Source organism: Lemur catta, chromosome 3, assembly GCF_020740605.2.
Source record: "Lemur catta isolate mLemCat1 chromosome 3, mLemCat1.pri, whole genome shotgun sequence".
NCBI lineage: Eukaryota > Metazoa > Chordata > Mammalia > Primates > Lemuridae > Lemur > Lemur catta.
Genome location: NC_059130.1, coordinates 53,756,505 through 53,775,239, shown reverse-complemented (window position 1 = coordinate 53,775,239; position 18,735 = coordinate 53,756,505). Strand labels below are relative to the sequence as shown.

At 34.8% G+C, this 18,735-nt stretch overlaps 1 protein-coding gene across 1 annotated transcript in view; it reads left to right on the top strand.

The window, feature by feature from the left end:
* The window catches only part of BTBD8 (BTB domain containing 8), a 98,759-nt gene that overhangs the window by 54,062 nt on the left and 25,962 nt on the right, over positions 1-18,735 (top strand). The window contains exons 5-9 of the mRNA XM_045547538.1: positions 607-696; positions 9,380-9,460; positions 10,693-10,789; positions 15,891-15,979; positions 16,380-16,482. Coding sequence (XP_045403494.1) covers positions 607-696; positions 9,380-9,460; positions 10,693-10,789; positions 15,891-15,979; positions 16,380-16,482 — 460 coding nt within the window. The remainder of the gene's footprint in view (positions 1-606; positions 697-9,379; positions 9,461-10,692; positions 10,790-15,890; positions 15,980-16,379; positions 16,483-18,735) is intronic.

Genomic DNA, 18,735 nt, shown 5'->3' with positions numbered 1-18,735 from the left:
TGCTTTAGCCTCCTGTAGCAGTGACTATAGGCACAGGCCACCATACTCAGCTGATTTTTTCAATTTTTTTGGAGAGATGGGGTCTCACTCTTGCTCAGGCTGGTCTCCAACTCCTGGCTTCAAGCAATCCTCCCACCTCAGCCTCCCCAAAGTCTAGGATTACAGGCATGAGCCACTGCACCCGATCTAAAAATTTGAAAATTTTAAATTTAAATTGACAAATAATAATTGTAGTCTCTTTCTTATTGATATTTCCTCAAGATGTTAAGTAACATCTTTGGTCTTTATTACTCCATTTGTAAGTGATTTTTATTACTCTCTTAGTCATGGAAATAGTTTCAATTGTTTTAAAATTAAAGAGGCTTCAAGAGAAAAAAAATGTAAAAGGTAGCAAGGGCATTGAAATTAATGTTTTAAACAAATATTCAAAATACTTAGGTATAAATACAGGCTTATAATTTTTATTATAATAATCCTGCCAGTGAATACAAATGAGACAAATAGATTATCATGTTTTACAAGGTAAAGATGAAGAGTTTCATTAAAAATTGCATTTTGCATAATACATAAATGTTTACCTGTGTTTTTCCCTCCTCTTCCCTTTAGGGCCATTTTAAGTGCCAGGTCTAGTTATTTTGCTGCAATGCTGAGTGGCTGTTGGGCTGAAAGCTCCCAAGAGTATGTTACTCTTCAAGGGTAAGCATAATTTTTACAAGGCAGCTTGACTGCAGATGATTGCAGATAGTACTTCATACAAAGCACTTTTTAAGAATCTGATTTCTGTGTATGTTCACTGAAATATTTCTCATGTATTCAACAAAGTACATTTTCTGTAATGGGAGGAAGTAGGGAGCATTTAGTAATAGAGATAGTGTGTTAATATGCTTAGGATTCTATAACAAAATGCCAAAACTGGGTGGCTTGAATAAGAGAAATTTATTTTCTCACAGTTCTGAGGACTAAAAGTCCAAAATAAAGGTGCCAGCAAGGTTGGTGTCTGATGAGGGCTCTCCCCCTCGGTTGCAGACTGCCATCTTCTCACTTTGTGCTCACGTGGCCTTTCCTCAATGCATGCACTGGGAGAGAGAGCTTTATGGTGTCTCTTCTTATTAGGAAATTAATCTTATCAGATCAAGGGGCTCACCCCTATGACCTCCTTTAACCTTAATTACCTCCTTAAAAAACTAAATAAATAATAATAACAACTTCCTTAGAGGACCCATCTACAAATGGGACCACACTGGGGTTAGGGCTTTACCATATGAATTTGGAGGGAACATGAATATTTTGTCCATAATGGGTAGTTTCTGATTATGGAAGATTTTAAATGCCAGGCTAAAGAGTTTATTGTCCTGTGGGTAAAAGGAATGTGTAGGTGGATCTATTGGTGAGGTTTTTTCGCCACTGTTGAAAAACAACTTAAAAGATGTATGTATTCTACTGATAACATCTTTTCCTTGGTGATGAATTTAAAATATCTACTGAAAATAGTAACGGTAGTGCTAGCAGAAGCCAGAATCTAAATATGCCAATCCTAAAGATAATTACTTTTGTGTAATTTTGAAAACTTGTCCCTGGGCTGTGTTTCATATGTTTTAAACATCATTTTTGTAAAACTGTCCATTCATTCTCATTAGAAAAATTCAAATGGAGAAATAACACTAGTTTGACTCAGAATGCAACTTTCTGACATTCATTAAGAATGGTGAGGCCGGGCACGGTGGCTCACGCCTGTAATCCTAGCCCTCTGGGAGGCCGAGGCGGGTGGATCACTTGAGGTCAGGAGTTCGAGACCAGCCTGAGTGAGACCCCGTCTCTACTAAAAATAGAAATAAATTATGTGGACAACTAAAAATATATATAGAAAAAATTAGCCGGGCATGGTGGCGCATGCCTGTAGTCCCAGCTACTCGGGAGGCTGAGGCAGTAGGATTGCTTAAGCCCAGGAGTTTGAGGTTGCTGTGAGCTAGGCTGATGCCACGGCACTCACTCTAGCCCGGGCAACAAAGTGAGACTCTGTCTCAAAAAAAAAAAAAAAAAAAAAGAATGGTGTGATTCTTGGTAGTGACACAAACGTCAAAAAAAGTGTGTGATTATGGGATCTTATTCCATAGCAGAAGAAAAAAGTGATTTACAGAGACTACATGTCTAATTTGTTTTCCTGGAAGAAATCTTAGTTCCTTGTAGGTTAGTGACAGTTTTTACTACCTGATACCTATTATGTATACCTTCATCCCCTTCTCCAAATAGATTCTGTCCTCATCAATAATAGTGCCTTACAACAGCACTTTAGATTTTCTGTGCTTCTTCTACCTTTACTATGTCCTGTTAATTTTCAGAATCAGTCTTTGAGATAAAGAAGGTATATTCACATATTATAGATGAGTAAAAACAAGATCAAAATTAAAGGTCTTCCCAGGGTCACCTGGTAAATAAGTGCTTATGCTGAATATAAATCATGTTTTTTTTATAATTCAGAGTTCATTCCGCCACAGGCACTGATGAAATTAAAAATTTTCCCATTGGCATGGATATTTGGGCTAGCTCAGATTGTTCTTCTTCTCCACTGTTTAAATCAGTGCTTTTCAAACTTTGTCCTACAGAACTCTAAAGTTCCTGGTAGGTACATTAGGAGGAACACGTTGTATAGGATTGGGATCTGCAGGGAAAGCCATTTGAAAGGGGCACCACTTTAACTTTTAGTTCAAGATGACCTCTGAGTTTAGCTGTAGGTATAAAAGCAAGGGGAGTCTTTGTTTTTTTTTTGGTCTTCCTTAATCATCCCTCATGAGCTGATCAGATTAAACATTCAAACACCCAGGCTTTAAAAAATGAGGTCTATTTATTAAGAGGTCACTGGACAAGAAAGAAATAGTGGCATCAACTATTGGTGTCTACTCCCTCACCTGTAATAATCCACCTACACATTCCTTTTACCCACAGGACAATAAACTCTTTAGCCTGGCATTTAAAATCTTCCATAATCAGAAACTACCCATTATGGACAAAATATTCATGTTCCCTCCAAATTCATATGGTAAAGCCCTAACCCCAGTGTGGTCCCATTTGTAGATGGGTCCTCTAAGGAAGTTGTTATTATTATTTATTTAGTTTTTTAAGGAGGTAATTAAGGTTAAAGGAGGTCATAGGGGTGAGCCCCTTGATCTGATAAGATTAATTTCCTAATAAGAAGAGACACCATAAAGCTCTCTCTCCCAGTGCATGCATTGAGGAAAGGCCACGTGAGCACAAAGTGAGAAGATGGCAGTCTGCAACCGAGGGGGAGAGCCCTCATCAGACACCAACCTTGCTGGCACCTTTATTTTGGACTTTTAGTCCTCAGAACTGTGAGAAAATAAATTTCTCTTATTCAAGCCACCCAGTTTTGGCATTTTGTTATAGAATCCTAAGCATATTAACACACTATCTCTATTACTAAATGGTTTTTCAACATATTGACTTCCACACTAGAAAAAAATTTTCCTTGGGGCCACAGTATTTTATTACAAAAATAGAATAAAAACTTTGAAAACAAAATGATCCTTTCTAATTTAATGTAAAATTTGTTCCTTTTTATTGTTTTCTGTGTGTCAGTTATATGAAACTTCAAAAATAGTTCATGCAACTCCCAAGGTAAAGAGACCTGTGAGTTACATATGCTTCAGGAGGCCCTGGGCTCAACACTAGCGTGAATTAAATACAACTCATGTGGCAGTTAATGTGTTAATACTAAAATGAAAGAAGTGCATACCACCTGATGGATACATGATTTCATATACATCCTTTATTATTATTATCACACAATGCTGTGATATATTTTGCCTTTCCCTGTTGTATCATGTATCAAATTGATTGTTTCAAATTACTACCTAAAATTGTATTAGTACTGTGGCCTATAAAGCTATTAGAAGGCTAAAGGGGATTGAGGGATTTTACTTTGTAAAAAAGCAAATATTTTAGGAATTTTTGTATTGAAACAAAGTAATCGATAAAACAAATTCTGCTTTCCCATTAACTTATATTGTAAACCTGGGTTTATGTTTCCATGGGGAGTGTAGTATAGTAGAAAGATCATGAACTTTGGTGTCCTTACAGGCAGTTGTATATCCAGTTCTTGTTACATGACTTTAGAGACATTCCTTAACTTTCCTGAGCTTCTTGTGGTCATTGAAAGAATTAAATGAGATACGGTAGGGAAAGAACCTGGCATAGTGCTTGGTACATAGAAGATAGTACTCATTAATAGTGTCTGTTTCTCCTTTCTCTAAGTTAGATTGTTCTCATTTTCTAGAGAGAAAAAGGTTCAAGTCAGGGCTTTCCCAAGATCAGATCAGCAATGCCTGCTTTGAGTGATCAGCAGCTTCTTTTGGAACTGTGTAGCCGTTGTATGTCTGCAGGATGTTTTCTACAAATAGATTAGAATGAAATTCTGTTTGTCCTTACAGAAGGAACCACAGTGTTTTAATGAGTTGGTAACTAAAAGTCTTAATGCACATGATATTTTTCAAGAAGGACAGCCTTTAATAAATGAGGTCGGAATAGTAGAGTCCTATAATCGTAGTTCCATCCATGCCCCAGAGATGGGGGATGGAAGGGTATAGTTGAAAGGAAATTCTGTTCTAGTGGAAGGAAGTGGAAAATTTTCCACATGCTATAATGAAAATTGAACCACAGCCAACACTTCTGTGAACAAACCACACATATTTCCATTTTATATAAATAGAAGTCTTCCAGTGGTGGCTTGGGCTTTGGAACATAAATTTGGATTTTCTCAGCTCCCTTGGGAGATTCCTGGGATTGCTCTGCCTTTCAGTATGAGATTTTGAAATATATATGAGATTATATTTTTCTCCTGGCTAAACTCCTTCAGTGTCTCCTCATCACAGTTAAAATTAAACCCAGACTCTTTACTATGACCTACAAGACCCTATATGATCAGGCCCCTGGCTTCTTTCTCATTTATTTTTCTCCGTTCTTGTCCTCATTTATTGATCTTTCCTCCAGTAAGCTCATTCCTGCCATGGGGCCTTTGCACTTGCTATTTCCTCTGCCTAAGAGTTTTTTACCTAGTATTTTGCATGGCTGGTTTTTTGTCATGCTTGAAATATCAGATCAAGTGTCACCTTCCCAGACTACCCTACTTAAGTTAGCTATAGCCCAACTCCTCAGTTACTTTTTTATTATGCTATTGTGTTGTCTTTATGACACTTTTCACTATCAAAATTATCTTTTTAATTTTTTAAACATATTTATTGTCCATATCCTCTCCTTAAAATGTGTCTTATATCCCCACAATCTAGAATAGAGTCTGTCATTCAATAAATATTAAATGTGAATAGATGAATAAATGAATGATGAAGTCTCTATGTTACCTTAGCCCACACACATAGGATCCTGAAACTTTAGAAAGCACACATGAAACATGGATTTTAGTAAACTAGATACGTGTTTGAAAGTCACTGATCTTAGATCTTTGTCCTGTCATTGGTTTTTCTTTTTTCTAATTCTTGAGTATATGTAATGTTTTCATCTCCTACAGGCTTCTATTCTGATTACATTTTAATGGGAGTAGTGCTTTAAATCTTTCCATTTAAACTGTGGGCAATTGGAATAATTTGTTGCTTTTCTAGGTCAGTTGATCATGTCTTTAAAAACACTTTTAGTAAAAATACAAATGACTTACAACATAATAACAAGAACACAGCTTAGTAAAACATCTGTTAAGACAGTAGGAAAATGGTCTCTTGCTGTTTTTATAGCTATCATATATATTGATATATAGGCTCAAATGTCTAGATTTTGCTGTTTATTTTAATAAAATGACTTTTGCTTTTATTTAGTCATTATCTTTTGCTTAAATATGTCAAGTCTTAAGAGGAACTATTCTTTCAACATAAGTAGCCAATTCTCATTAAGATTGATAATCTGAGGAAAAGTCTATAGAGTAGTATACATTCTAGTAATTATGTTAGTGTTTTTGATTGACAAACTACTGATAATATGGCTTAATTATTCTGTGATTAAATCTTATCAAATTTATAGTATATAAGTGAGAATATTTAGATATTTGATTTTTTTCCCAAAGTATTAAAGATGCAGAGTTTTGAATCAGCAGAAACCAGTACTTAGCCATGGTAGTGGCCAGTAAATATTTATTAAATCAATGGAAAAATATTATATTTATGTATTTTCAACTTATTGTTCTTCTGAAGGTTTGGGAAGGTGCTGTAAGTGCCCTAATAAGATATTAATTAAACATTCATCAAACAGTTATTGAGCATATGCTATTTAAGGTCATAGAATCAAAGCAAACACCTTTCTGATTCCTGCCCTCTGGAACTTGATTTATTTTCTTCTTGATTTCCTCCTTTTGTTCCTTTAGCAGATATTAGTTACTATGCTTAATCAATGGTGGGGGTCTTATCAGCACTGTCCCTATCATGAGGCTACTGAAAAGCTCCTATATTATGTAGGGAAAGGAAATTCTTCTGATGCTGGGGACATTGAATCATTGGTGACATTCTGCTGGTACAAGAGATACAACGATAAATAACACAAACCCTGCCCTTACAGAACACAGTCTAGAAGGAGAGATAATATGTAAACAAAAATATTGCAAGTCAGTTTGATGAATGTGATAATGGAAGTATCTGTAGTATACTGCTTAAGAGACCAGGCTTTGGAGTCAATCTGCCTGGATTTAAATCTTGGGCAAGTTACATAATTTTAGTTTCTGCATTTATAGAATGAAACTAATAATAGTATCTACTATTGAGTTGTTATGATGATTAAATGAGCCAATAGCATTCAAAATGCTTATTAGCTCAGGGACAGGCTCATAAGTGCTCAATAGATGTTAGTTATTGTTTTTAACATTCTGTGATTTTTTTCATCTTGGAAGCATTAAGGAAACAATGAGAGATAAAAAGCCACATGTCTTGTGTATGAAAGATGAAATAAATGGAAAGGAAATCATTCACTGATTTTAAACACAGTGAACAGTATGTGCTAAGGTATGAATGTCTAAGAAATTGTAAGTAGTTCAGGTATAGAAAATGAGTAAGTTCAGTTATCTTGAAGTAGCTTCTAGAAAGGGAGACCTGGAGGTCAGATAATAAGGGACTTTGTACACTAAGCTAAGGAATTTGGACTTTTTTCTGTGGGCTTTGGAGAATAGTAGAAGAATTTTTAAAGTAGGAGACTATATCAGATTTGCATTTTAGAAAAGTCACTATAGTAACAATATGGGAAACAGGATAGGAGCAGAAGATTTCAGGCCGGAAACCTGTATCAGAAGATACTATCATAGTGGAGATGGGACAAAATGAGAGGCTGAACCAGAGTAGTGAGAGGGGAAATAGAGAGCAGAGGCTAAATTCAAGAAGTTATTGAAAGTACAAATGACACGATATAATGAGGGAAAGGACTAAGATGAACCTCAGGTTCTGACTTAGGCATCTAGATGAAAAATGTCTAGGGGCCCAATTGTGTCTGTTGGAGTTTTCAGAGGCCCCTCTGAAAGCTCCAAGAAAGCATACTTCTTTCCTACTCAGAGTAAGACAAAAGAATCAACAGGTGAAGTAAGAAAACATTTCCTTCATTACTGATAAAAACTGCTAAGCTGTACAGATTGAGTATCCCTTGTCCAAAATGCTTAGGACCAGATGTGTTTCATATTTCAGATTTTTTTGGATTTTGGAATATTTGCGTATATTTAATGAGATATAATGGGGATAGGACCAAACACTAAACAGGAAATTCATTTGTGTCTCATTCATAGTGTTGAAGTCAAAATAGAATATAGAGGTGACATTTTTAAACGTTTTATTTTGGAATCACAGAATTGCAATTCAGGGTCCAAAGAAAAAAGAGAAGGTCAGGGGTTTTATTAGAAAGAGAAATGTTATATATTACTTTGAAAGAAAGCTCATTGGCACTAGAGAAGCTTTTAGGAGCTGGCAAGCTCTGATTAGTGAGTGAAGGCCATAGGTAAAACTAGTGTTAGAGTCTTAGCAGGTTATTTCAGCAGCGACTGGTTAAAACTGGTCTTAGGGTTACAGCAGGCCATTTCAGCAGCTGGGCTTGCAGAAAATTCAGTTCTTAGAGCAGGTGCTATATGCCATGAGTGCTTCTTCCCCCCAGCCCCTCAACTCTGAATTAGTTAGATATAACAAGAATAACCGAATTCGTATAATCAATTTCATAACACCTTATAGCCTGAAGGAAATTTTATTAAATATTTTTAATAGTTTTGCACATGAAATAAATTTTGTGTACATAGAACCATCAGAAAGAAAAGGTATCACTATCTCATGTCAGTTATCAAAAAGTTTTGGGTTTTGTAGGATTTCGGATTTTCAGATTAGGGATACTCGAACTGTAGCATGTGCTTTAATACAAGAGCCAAAGTTGGCTTGCTTATGATATCCCTCTAAGACACCCCACCTGAGAAATCGTCTTAATCTGCACAGCAGATGCACCTCTTCCCCATCACCTCTTCCTACTGGTTCAGCAAAGAAGAAAAGAGAAAAGAAATCAAATTACCTTTTATGTTGATTTCCTCCTGACTGATGACCAATTGTTGTCCACCAACCAGATAATTCACTCCCCGTGGTACAGAGGAATAGAGGATAGGGCAAGATGCAAGAAGCTCTATAACAATGCTGTCAACGAGACAGGAGTAACAGAAAGAGGACTGAATTTGGGGTGGGGAAGAGGAAGGAGGTCATGAATTCAGAGTTTGAGATACATTAGTCAGTAGAACATAAAGGTTACCACTCCAAACTGCTTCTTAAGTCACATTTTACTTTTTCATCTGTTTAATGAGGATGGTGGCCAAGCTAGAGCCACTGGCAGGTATTACAAATAAAGAAACCTGTACAGCATAACAAGAATCTTTCTAGTGAATAGAGATGTCCATCTGACAGAGTTGTCAGATGGACAACTCTATTGTTGTCAGTGGCTGACAACACTGACAAATATTGTCAGCCACAACATTTGTAGGTGAAGGTTTGTTGAAGGCGCTGAGGAGAGGATTTCTTAATGAGCCAAAGGTTGGACAATGACTTCTAAAGTCCATTCTAACTTTAAAAAACAGTGATAGAAGATGCTCAATAAATAAACAATGATTTGACAACATACTAATAACATTTTATAGCTTATATAAAAATCCATAGCTACAGTTCATTTTATATTTATGGTATACCTGCATGGATGTTTGAAGAATTTTGGTATTTGAAGATATTTGAAGAATACATTCTTCAGATAAAAGTGAGATTAGAACTTTATCTTGGCTAAAAGTTTATGGGAAATAGAATATATTATTGATATCAGTTAAACTTTAATTATTTGTGGATTTGAGTTTTCTTTTATTTTTCAGTATAAACCATTTAGAAATGAATGTTATGATGCATTTTATATATGGAGGAACTTTGGACTTTCCAGCCAAAGCTAATGTTGGGTATGTATTACTTTTTAATAATTTAAAATGCAAATATATTAATATTTTGCAAGTTCTGCTTTGTTGAGCTATGTTGCAAAGTGTCAATGAAGTAGAAGTTTAACTTTTATGATCTATTTTGCTATATCTTGATTATGTTTGGGAATATCAAAAAACAGTAGGCAAGTCACCTTATTTAGAAGAAAAGATGATTTAGCAACTCACATGAATAAGATTTTTTAAAATATGTACTAGACTTAATTTATGTTAGAAGAACTTTATTTTTGTTTAGAAAATAAATCATAGGTTTTTATAAAATAAAATTGATCAAACTTTAAAAATTATTTTCCTATATTTTTTAAATTTTAAGTTATCTTTCTTAAACAGCAAAAGAAAAACAAAAAGAAAAACTTTGAAACTTGTTTAAGAATATAGGCCATCCTAAACACCAACAACGATGTCATTCTTAAGTACGCTATACTGAAGTGCCATCTAAGCTCCTGAAATCCCACTGGAAAGTGAAATTCCACCTTGCTCTTTTAATTTTCTGAATGTCTTCCTATCTTCTTGCTATTCTAACATCTAACAAATGAAAGCTACTCTTTCAATTTTAAAAATTCTTTGGTTCCTTTAATTTTGAACTGAATAAATATATTTTGGGGGAGAACATATCATGAGTCATAGATATTAGTACTAAAGTTTTATCCCCTGGCAATATATAGGAAATTTTGTCATGCTTTCAAGGCTTATAGGCATCCTAAGTACCTAAAGTATATGTTAGGTACTCAGAAATACTTGCCAAATGAAAGAAGCAAAGGAAACTCTGTGGTCATTGGATCCTGTTTCCAATCAGAGTCATTTGCAGATATTTTCAATATGACAAGACATGAGTGAGTTGCCCCCTGACCACAAAAAAATACTTTTATTGTACAAATTTGTTGCAAAGAATTTTGTAACTTCTAGCTTTCAAAGCAGTTTCCTGAATTTTGCTCTGTATATCACAGAGCATATAAAGGGAATTTGAAACATCTCCAAATTTACCTCTTGCTGTTCTCCACTAATCAAATCATATATCAGTGCTTTCAACTTTAGGCCTATGTTCTTTTTATAATCCATAAAGAATATGTATTATGTAAGGCAGAAAGTTATAATTATAATAATTCAGATTATTTTTTCTAAGCAGACTATATATTATCAAGAAATTTCTGTATATTGTACCTTGATTTTTAATAGTGCATCTATTTTTATTTTAGTCAGATACTCAATATGGCTGATATGTATGGACTAGAAGGATTAAAAGAAGTAGCAATCTATATTTTAAGAAGAGATTACTGTAATTTCTTTCAGAAGGTAATTATTAAGTCTCAGAAATCTTTTACCCAATGCTTTGTCACCCATTATTGCCTACTAGATTTTTAACCTTGGTTAAGTAATAGTGCTTTAAATATTGAAAATATTAAGTCAACTTAACTAATGGGAGCTCCAGTTGAGAAATAATGTATATGGTCTGCTTGCAAAAATTAGAAACAAACTCAATTTATTTTAAGTAAAATAAAATTGATGTGGAGGGTTTATTGAAAGGATGTAGGAGTATCCTATATAATTCAGAGGTAGAATGTACAGCTGGGACTCAGGGTTTGAAAGTGGGAGAAAGGAAGTCAAAAATTAAGGTTACCTTCTCCATTTACCAAAGAACTACACAGTGCTTTATTGATTATCTTCTCTGAAAGTATACTTCTTTCTTCTACGACCTCTCTTTACAGTGTGTACCTGGGGTGGAGTATAGTTCTCTTCTACCTGTCTCCCCAGGAGGAATATGAATATTAAATATTTTTATTTTTAGTTTATACAAAGATAAACTTATTGTCTAAAGGAATATCCCACACTATGCATTTCAAAGCCATTTTGTACACTATTCTTAGATTCTCCATTGTTCTAATGTTTTCTGTGACTAGGTTATTTTTATTTTCTTATTTATGCTTTTCTACATTTTCTAAATTTTCTACAATGAGCATGTATTACTTTACAATCAGCAAAAACAAATCTTAAAAAATTGTTTACATCATATTTCTCTCTTATTGGGTAGTTGAGATAATAATATACATTGTATGAATTCTAATTTTAAAGGTAATTTTAATAACCTTCAAATTTAAGTTTTTGTGTTGCATAGGTCTTTTTCTACCTCCCTACATGTTGTAGTTGAGGAAGCAGCCCATGTGCTAAAAAAATAAAAAGAGCCATGAACAACTGGGTCCAAAACCACTACTAGTACCCCAAAGTTTACTGAGAAATAGTTAAACCCCTCAGCTACCTTTAACCAACAATTCACTCTGGCCTAAGTAAGGGGATTGGAAGAAGGAGGGCAGCCGGAGGTGTCCTCAGCTTTGTAGAGAGTGAAGAATTCTGGTGAAAGGCTTTTCCTTCTCCTTCTTATGCCTCCTTCATATTCCCAGTCAAGTGAAAGTTAGGAGGGAGATCCAAGAGAATCATAAATAAAGATTAAAGATGGGAAATATCTACCATGAGGGGATGGTGTCTTCTGATTCCCCACTTTACTGTATCTGTAAAACCATATCACCCTGGAACTTCCATCAGAAAAGAAAAGAAATTTCTTGGGAGAGCTTGGAATATGCCTTGAGAAGCCAGTGAGAATGTATTTGAACATGGAACCTAAAAGAAGGAGGCTTGCTGGAGAAGCCAGTACTAGCCTGGTGATAAGGGACTATAGTTATTGTCATATAGAGAAAAAGTATGGGCAGTCCACACTACACCTGAATTATACATGGTCTACAGGAAAGGAGGAAGACCTTAGTGTTTCCATGAAAGTTAGAGGAGACTGATATAGAGACAAATGACACTGTGTCCCATGTAGGGAGGCACTGTACATCGTGAACCACTTAAAGAGTCCTTATCCACAGAGAGGCAAGGGTGAAGCTTGATTTGCCCCTATCACATCAGCAAAAGCCACCAGCATCTGAATTAGAGCAAAGTCAAGGACATCTCCCTACTACCATCTTGATCTCTGCTTAATTATATAAGGTGACCATAGCCAACCCATAGCCCTCTTCCAAAGGAGATTGACCTGGAAGATGGAGGAGCAGAAGACTAGGCTATGCTCTACTCCCCACTCCAGATCTTCCCAACCATAAATCTAGTCACTAATGGGAGGGAAAGATTTAAAGATGGATGTTAGAGCAATACTATACTGAATTTCAAAAACAAAAGTAAACAAAGTATTGGACTCTGGCAATAATGTATTAGGGGATGGAAAAAAGTGGGGTTTGACACAGAATGTTTGAAAGCAGTAGTTGGGAAAAAGTTTTATGTTAGTATCTCCTCTGAGCTGAGACTCCTCAATAAACCAGTTACGTTTATATAACATTGTAAAAATAATCTCTTTTATGAATAACCTTTGGACTATTGTCCCTATTTTTTGATATGTGCGTAAGTATATATGAGTTAAGTGTGGTTTCTTATATTTCATTTTTTCAACAATCCACTTAAATTTAAAAACACAAATGGCATATTTGTGTCTATTAAAGCAATTGAAAATGAAGTTTCTTTTCAATTATCAGTATGGTATTTTGTTGAAAACTTTTTTCACTTTATTTCATTTATTTTAATATAGTCTATATTGCTGTGGTAACAGATATTTGAAAGAACAATTTCTGTTTTTATTGACCTGATCCCTAAACTTTTTTGCTTTATATGTTTTAATAATATGTATTTTTATAAATATACTTTTGAATTATATAATTTTTAACATTTAGTTCTCAATTAGGCAGTGACTTGAATGTGGTAAACTTATAATAATATTCCACAGTAATACAAATTTGGGTATGTGATGGAAAACTGGCCCCAGAACTCCAGGCAAGCTAGCTTCAGTCATTTCATTAACTTCACAACCTGCCTTTTACACAATTAGAATTTTTGTTCTTCCTTTATAGGATTCTGGTAGGCTTTACGTTATATATTTTTTGTCACCAATTTAAAAATATGTTTTAGGCAATGACTTAAATATTAATATATGTCTTTACAAATTCTGTAAGCAGGTTTTGAAAATGACTAAAGGTCAGACATCCTATTACAAAAACACCTGGGAGTCAACATTTCCATATAAGTAAATTCTCAGACAGCAAAAGTTACCCCTTCAAGCCAGGGGTCAGCAAACTTTTTCTGTTAAAAGGCCAGATAGTAAATATTTTAGGATTTGTGGGCCATACAATCTTTATCACAACTGCTCTGCTGTTTTAGAACAAAAGCAGCTATAGACAATATACAAATGAAATATTGCAACAGTGTTCTAATAAAATGTATTTACAAAAACAATGGTGGGCTAGATTTGGCCCACAGGTTGTATAGTTTGCCAGTCCCTGCTTTAAGCAGCAAATTATTTTGTATTTTAATAATTTTTATGGAAATTATTCTTAAGGTATACATCAATTGGTAGATTTTATGTTGTATAAAGCTTGTTATTCCTAAATAAAATTAAACTGCTGGACTTTTTAACTATTTTGCTTACTTTCTTAATTTTCCAGGCTTATGGATGCTCTTAGACTATCAAGTATGTCTGTAACACTAGCCTCTTCTCTCTAATTTGATATTCTTATCTGAAGTGTGTCAGAAAACCAAATTATTTAACTTGATAGAATTATCACTATATAATCTATATAGTGAGAGCCATTTCTCCAATTCTCTCAAAGGGATTTTAATTGTTTAATTTAAATTGTTATATGCAAAGCAAAATATTTACATTCAATTTATTAAATACAAACACACCACTTTTAGGAGAGGGGTATTTTTTAAATTTCAGAATATTACAGGGGTACAAGCATTGAGGTTACATATATTGAGGAGAGGGGTATTGTAAAATCAAATTAATAGCAATTTATAATTAAAAAGTTGGAAATCACTGACCTTATGACAAGCTGGAGACATTTCCAAAGAAGCTTTTTCTCTTTTCTGAGAGCAGGCGATCTTCAGAAGTACACATTTAGAGACAAGATATACAAATTGGCTGATTGTTGGTCTTTATTAAGTATATAAACCCCAAATTGCAACTAATGTGTATAAAGAGAAATTAAACTCTATTCAGCCTAATTAGGCAATGGATGTGCTTAGAAATAGAGTCTAAAATTTGAAAATACGTGGTATGGGTGATACATAGCACAGATGCTTAACACCAAAGCAGGGAGTTGTTTTCACTACCTGTACCTACATTTTATTTGTTTGTTTGTTCTAATTCAATACTTCTATATACATACTTTTAAAAATACATTATGTAGTTTTGATCTAACTAAATTCTCTCTTTTTATTTGCAGTCAGTGTAGGACCACAGATAAAAGTTTATTTATATTTTAGGGAGCAGATTATACCCTACTATTGTATTACAATGTAATGTGCTAGAAATTATTATACCACTTTTGCTTTAAAAAAAGATATTTAAACTAAAAGAAATTAGAATAAGAATTTTGTGCATTCTTGCAGCTAAGAAAGCTCAAATGCTGTTCTGTAAAACTAAGAGTTGTTAGTGACACTTGATTTTAAAAGAATAAAAGATTTTTTTTTAAAAAATACTTTTATTTTTTAGAGCAGTTTTAGAGTCACAGCAAAATTGAGAGGAAGGTACAGAGATTTCCCAAAACTCCCTTGCTCCTACACATGCATAGCCTCCCCCATTATCGACATCTCCCACCAGAGTGGCACATTTGTTACAATTGGTGTGCCTACATTGACACATTATCACTCAGAGTCCCTAGTTGACAATAGCGTTTACTATTGGTGGTGTACACATTCTGTGGTTTGGACAAATATATAATGACACATATCCACCATTATAGTATCATAACAGAGTATTTTGAGTGCCTAAAAATCCTCTATGCTCTGCTTATTCATCCTTTCTTCTCCACTAACCCCTGACAACCGCTGATGTTTTTGCTGTCTCCATAGTTTTGGTTTTTCCAGAACGTACTATAGTTGGAATCATATAGTATATATCCTTTGCAGATTGGCTTCTTTCACTTAGTAATATGCATTTAGGATTGAAGATTCTTCCATGTCTTTTCATGGCTTAATAGTTAATTTCTTTTTAGTGCTGAATATTCCATTGCATGGATATACTACAGTTAACCATTCACCTATTGAAGGACGTCATGGTTGTTTCCAAATTTGGGCAGTTATGAATAAAGCTTCTATAAACATCTATGTTCAGATTTTTGTGTGGAAAGATGTTTTAAGAAAAAAAAGTTTGAGACTGACTAGAAGATGTCTATAGCTAGAATACCAGCAGAAATTAATTTCAGATACAGAATTAAATATAGAAAATGAATTTTGAATTATATGTATTTATTCTGTAGTTTAGGATTATAAATCAGATTATCTTCATGAACCAAATATTTTTAGCCTCTGTAAATAGAAAAAGAATAAATGTGGTGTTTTCTGTTAATTTTAGCCTGTTCCCAGAACGCTGGTATCTATACTAGAATGCCTGATTATTGCTCATTCAGTTGGAGTGGAAAGTCTTTTTGCTGACTGCATGAAGTAAGTTATCTTAAGTAGTGCTGATGCTATTAATTTTGCGGACAATTTTAGAGTTGGCCTTTTCCTTGGGCACAATGTAAGTAGCTTAATGCTTAACTAGTTCCACCAGTTGAGTAGAAGTATTGATTTATATATTATTCAAGATACTTGGGATCAATTTTATTTTAGCTGAACCATGGTTAGTTATGTTAATATCTGTGCACATAACCCAACATGGGTTTAAAATATGTGTTTACAGAAAAGGGATTATAGTTAAGTCCATCTTAGCACTCATAAAATTAACAGTGTTAGTCAAAACATACATTTGTATAATTTATTTAATTGAAAACCAAAATATTATTGACTATTGTAATGAAAAACACTTTCATTTCTCTAACTTGGGATTCTTTCATTTTAACAGGTGGATTGTAAAGCATTTTGCAAGGTTTTGGTCTGAAAGAAGCTTTGCAAATGTACCCCCTGAGATTCAGAAAAGTTGTCTTGATATGTTGATTCAGTCCTTAGTAAGTACAACCTAAATAACCATTTTGTGTGTATGCTATCAAAAAGTTTATTCAATTTTGTATAGTACTTTCAGTGGTGTAAACGTAAATGTAGAAAGATGAAAGAACCAATTTCAGATAACCTAGAATTCAGAGAGATGGAGCTTTATGCATTGGCTCAGCAATATTGACTTCCACTCACCACGGTGGATCTGGGCACAACACTGAACTTCTTAACAGAACCGTTCTTTAAGGGGATCAGCCATCTACCTGGTAATAGGTTGATTACATTGGATCACTTCCGTCATGGAAGAGGCAGTAGTTTGTTCTCACTGGAATAGACATTTGCTCTGGATATGGATTTACCTCCCTTGCTCACAATGTTTCTGCTAAAACCACTGTCCATGAACTTAAAGAATGCCTTATCCATCATCATTACATTCTCCACAGCATTACTTCTGATTAACAAACTCATTTAACAGCAATTGAAGTATGGTGATGGGCTCATGCTCATGGAATTCTTGGTTTTACAAGGTTCCCCATCATTCTGGAGCAGCTGGCTTGAATGGAGAAATGGCCTGTTGAAGACTCAGTTACTGTGCCAGCTAGTGGCAATGCCTTGTGGGGTTGGTACAGTGTCCTCTAGGATACAATATAGCTGTAAATCAGATTTTGATTTATGGTGCTATTTCTCCCATAACCAGGATTCATGGATCTAGAAATCAAGTTATGGAAATGGGAGTGGCTCCATGACACAATTATTCCTTGTGATCCACTAATAATTTTTTTGTGTCCTTTCCCTGCAACTTTAGGCTCTGTTGATGTAGACGTCTTAGTTCCAAAGAGAAGAATGCTTCCCCCTGAGGACACAAATAATGATTCCATTGAACTAAAAGTTGAGACTGCCTTCCTTGGGCCCTTTGTAAACCCACAGGAAAGGAAGGGAAATTATTGATAGATTGAACTTGACTGTCAAGGGGAAGTTGGGTTGCTACTATACAATATGGGTAAGGAAGACTACATCTGGAATGCAGTACTCCCAGGCTATATGAATAAATCAATAGAAAGCCATAACAACCCAATTCAGTCAGTGTTGGTAATGGCCCAGATTCTTCAGGAATGAAAGTTTGGGCCACCCAACCAGATAAAGAACTATGAACAGCAGAGGTACTTGCTGAGGGCAAAGGAGGGAATATGAAGTGAGTAGTGAAAGAAGGTAGTTATAAATAACACCTACAACCATGTGACCAGTTACAGAAATGAGTACTGCAGTAGTTATGATACAAACATATTCATATCCCTGTCTTACATGAATGTTTGTCTGCGAATTAACCAAACATTTTTGGGTTTTTCCCCATTGTCTCATCCCCCTACCATCTAATGTAAGACATGTTATTAATAATAGCAGTTTATGTTTCCACATTTAAGTTACTATTAATAAATATCAAAGAGAATTATGAATCTATTTGAAAAAGAATGAACATCACCCAAAGACAAAAAAAGGAACTTTGTATCCTCTCTTGTGGGAAAAGGGCTGTTGTATGGGGGATAGTTGTATCATGTTAGGTGGAAGCATGACTGTTATTGTCTCCACCTGGGAACTAAGTATGTTTTAAGAGTGTGTATGGTTGCCAAGTTGACAAGGGGTTGATTATAGTGGCTTTGTAACATGTTAGCTTGTCTATGGTGAACTATGCTGCCCAAAATTTCCTTCTCTGTTTCCAGTTAAAGTGGCCACAAGAGATAATTTGGCGTGAGATTTGGAGGACAGAAGTGAAAGAACAGCTATTTTTTGGTTTTTATACTAGGAAGGTTGGGCAGGTGCATTTAGACTCACATGTTGTTGCTTATTTACTGGCTCACCATAGCCAGACCTACAACTGTTCTGCCTTTCCATGTATCCTTCTTCAGTTTCTGTCACCTGTGGGCCAGGTATGTGTCTAGCACCATAATAAAAAGTGCCAGCATCTCCTAGGTGACAGCTATTTCACCCAGGTTGGAGGTGTTGAGACTGATGTGGGTTCCAGACAGTGCTCTTGGTGTCAGCTTTTCCTTGCTCTCCCCACTTTTATATCCATCTTCCTTTCTCAACTGCTTGCCCTGTGAACTTCAGACTACATCATCAGACACAAAGCCTATTTAACCAGCTTTCACAATTGTGTAAGATCAAATCCCTGTAACAGATTTCTTTATACCATAAGTCCTCACTTAATGTCATTGATTGGTTCTTGGAAACTGTGACATTAAGTTAAACAACATATAACTAAACAATTT